General features: G+C 37.0%; 1 protein-coding gene across 1 annotated transcript in view; it reads left to right on the top strand.

Annotated features, from left to right (window-relative positions):
* The window catches only part of LOC107713190 (transcription elongation regulator 1-like), a 26,548-nt gene that overhangs the window by 11,399 nt on the left and 11,576 nt on the right, over positions 1–3,573 (top strand). Inside the window, exons 2-3 of the mRNA XM_016518625.1 lie at positions 2,548–2,758; positions 2,869–3,021. Of these exons, the coding sequence (XP_016374111.1) occupies positions 2,548–2,758; positions 2,869–3,021 (364 nt within the window). The remainder of the gene's footprint in view (positions 1–2,547; positions 2,759–2,868; positions 3,022–3,573) is intronic.

Below are 3,573 nucleotides of genomic sequence, written 5' to 3'. Positions count from 1 at the left end.
CTAATGTTGGTTTGATTGCTTGTGTTACATGATAAAATAAATAATCTTGCTTACCTGATGTAATAGATTTAATGCGGGTGCGGTTCGCGACTCGCAGTCTTTGTCAAACGGGTCTGGTCTGGTACAGAATTAAATTAGTGCTGCTGTCAGATAATGGGTCGGGTGTTCTGTTAAGTACTGCTGGTGCACGTTTACCAAACAGGACCCGTGCAGGCTTTAAACTGCTTTGCGTCTCCGTCAGATAACCCCATGTGCGTGATGCGCCATTACAGGTAGGCTATTTCCCTAAACCTCCACACAGCTCGTATATTTTTCCGCCAAGGGGTGAGAACGTAATGATTACGAAAACGATTATTTTTGATAATTATTATTTTATTTCAGTTAGTTTTTCAATAACTGTTGTTAGTTTAGTTTCGTTTAAGTTTTTCAATTATTTTGACGTTTTTATTTTATTTCAGTTTACGAAATTGTTTTTTCATCAATCGTTTTAGTCTTCGTTTTAGTTTTCGTTTACGAAAATAACCTTGCTTCACGCTGTGGATCGCCGGATCGGCTTTCACCGTGGACGAAGCGGAGTCCAGCCCGGGGTCGCCACATGTGGTTGCCGCAAGCCCGCCAGCCTCCGCTCACTCTAGGCCACCGGCCTCTGCTCACTCTAGGCCTCCGGCCTACGCTCACTCTAGCCCGCCTAATGTGACGCTGTGTTTCGTTGTGAAAGCGAAACTACAACAATGCCGGCTGTTCTGACTCACAGACTGTAAGTAAATTTTTATATTTAAAGAATTTTAAAAAGAGGTATTTGGCCAATCACAACGCACTGGATAGCTGGCCAATCAGAGCACACCTCGCTTTTCAGACCGATGAGCTTTGTAAAAATCGATGCGTTTCAGAAAGGCGGGGCATAGAGGAGAAACAATAATGTACAGTATGTGAAAAATAATGTGTTTTTGAACCTTAAACCGCATAAACACATTGCATTACACCAAATACACCAAATAATGTTCTTTTTAGCAACATCATATGACCCCTTTAAAAGTAACTGGGTCTTCAAATAACGTTGTGTCGATTGCATTGTTGTGAGTGTGACAAGTGACTGAAAAAAAATAATTGGTCATTGAATCATTCAAGAGATTTGTTCAAAAATGCCGATTCATCCAGTAATGAAACAAGTGAAGTATTTATGAGGGAGTCATTAAATAATTCATTCAAACTGATTTTAAAAAGTTACATTTTGTTTAGTTGTCTATTCAGAATATTGATTTCTATTTTTTTTAAAGCAAGCACGTCCCATTCTATATTTTACACTATAATTCATTAAATACATAATAAATTACCATGCCAGTCTCATTAGCATCTGACACTTTTTCTGACTGGCTGTGCAAACACCAGTGTTTCTTCTGTGTTATCACATAAACCGAATAGTTTGCATGTCTTGACCAGTTTTATCATTTTGTCATTTTGCTTTTAGTGTACAGTGAAAAGTTGAACCAAGTTGAGATTTTGCTTACCAAGAATATTGGTAGTTACTAGGGATGCACGATATTACCGGACTGATATCAGAATCGGCCGATAATGGCTTTAAATGTAAAAATCGGCATCGCCCCAATATGAAAAGTTATGCCGATATGTCTTGCCGATAAGAGGAATATGTTAACTCCGGTGTTCATGGTGTGCTAGTGATTAGATCACGTCAACAGTGTGACTCATCCTTGAAGCAAAGTTTTGTCTGAATGATGATTAGATTCACTCTTTTGGATCACTGCATTTAATCTGTGAAAGCACTTACAGAATGACTCATTTGGTGTATGATAGAGTAAACAAGCACCTGCAGCGGCAGCCTCCCCCGGGTCCTAACACCAGTTCAGTAAGGTGTTTTAATCTGTAGGGGGTGCTGTTTGGCCTACTTCTAATTAAATTAAAAGTATAATAGCCTACATAAATAACATTTAGACTGTGTTTCTGATTAAATAAAGCAGTAATTGATGTCATAAAATAATATGTTTTGATTTAAAGGTCAGAAGCTATAGCTTACATTAAAAAAAATCACAAACATGACACTTGTAAATTAAAACATTTTATATATACTGATTTATTCATGAATGTGTAATATGTTTTATTTTTTAAACAAATCATAAGCTCTAAAAGATTTTCAGAATTTTTACAACTCTTTTGCTTTAGACCATCTACAAATGTTAAATCTTAAAATAAAATGTTAGGGTTAACACTGCATCTTTCTGGGGGGAAAATGCAGCAATTGATATATAGTTTATTTATAGTTATTTTCAAAGCTTCAATGTACTGTCAAAAAAACCTTCATTATAGTTTATTTAATTCTTTCCAGTAAGATCTTGGTAAAACTAAGCAAAATTAAAAATATTTTGCTTATGATTTCTGCACAGGAGAGACTTGGTGGTGTTTCCAAACAAAAGGAAATATATTGGTATCGGTATCGGCCAAAATGAGTTGAAAAATATCGGCATATCTGATATCGGCAAAAATCCAATATCGTGCATCCCTAGTAGTTACTGATTTTTTTTCCCCCCGCAGGATGGTGTTACAGCAGGCTTTATGTTTTCGTAGCCCTGCTCCACCACCTACCACAGTGTTACGAGGACCTCCTCCATTACTACGACCCCCACCTCCACCCTTCACCACGATGAGAGGACCTCCACCACCCCCTAGATCCCCTTTTGGTAGACCACCGTTTGACACCAATATGCCACCGATACCCCCACCTATTGGACCCCCACACCTGCAGGTAGGTGCTATTACTAAAGTAGGTGCATATGTGCACCAAAACAATAAGAGACTGATTGAAAGTAACTTTAAAATGTTTAAATATAAAGAATCCTGTTGTGTTTTTCACAGAGGCCGCCGTTCATGCCTCCACCAATGGGTAACATGCCTCCTCCTCCTGGTATGATCTTTCCACCTGGAATGCCTCCATCGCCAGGAACTGGAGCGGTTTCGAGCTTGACTAGTGATGAAATCTGGGTAGAGAACACCACACCACAAGGAAAGGTACTGTCTAAAAGACAAACTGCCTTTTAAAGTAAAATAAATATAACTGAGTAATAGAGTTGTACACTTAATAGTTAAAAGATTACAATCTTGTTCTAAATACCCACTCAATCTTATTCCTAAATGACAACAATTCGCCTATGTCTCTGAAATCTTTGTCAAGTATTTGCATTGTATTTGTATCAGAGAGAGCAGTTGTCATGAATGGATATGAACAGCTTCACAAACTGTCTTGTTACAGTATTGTAATTTCTGCATAAAAAAAAAACATTAAAATGATCATAGATGTACTGGGATAAAAGTTTATACTTCAGATATCACAAGAGTGAGTCACCTTTTAAAAGTAACTTCAGCTTCAAATAAAGATTGCTTCATAATTGTTGTTGTGCCAGTAGGTGGCGACAAGTACTTTTAAAAATTCTATTTGTCATTCAATAATTCTTTAAAGAGATTTGTTTAAAAACACTGATTCATCCCATAATGAAACAAGTGAAGTTCTTATGATGTAGTCATTGAATCATTTAGTCAACTTTTTTTAAATTAATTCAAAAA

Source organism: Sinocyclocheilus rhinocerous, unplaced genomic scaffold (genome assembly GCF_001515625.1).
Source record: "Sinocyclocheilus rhinocerous isolate Xijiao unplaced genomic scaffold, SAMN03320098_v1.1 scaffold387, whole genome shotgun sequence".
Classification (NCBI taxonomy): domain Eukaryota; kingdom Metazoa; phylum Chordata; class Actinopteri; order Cypriniformes; family Cyprinidae; genus Sinocyclocheilus; species Sinocyclocheilus rhinocerous.
Note: the sequence above shows the minus strand (reverse complement) of the source record. Positions and strands in the feature narration are given on the sequence as shown.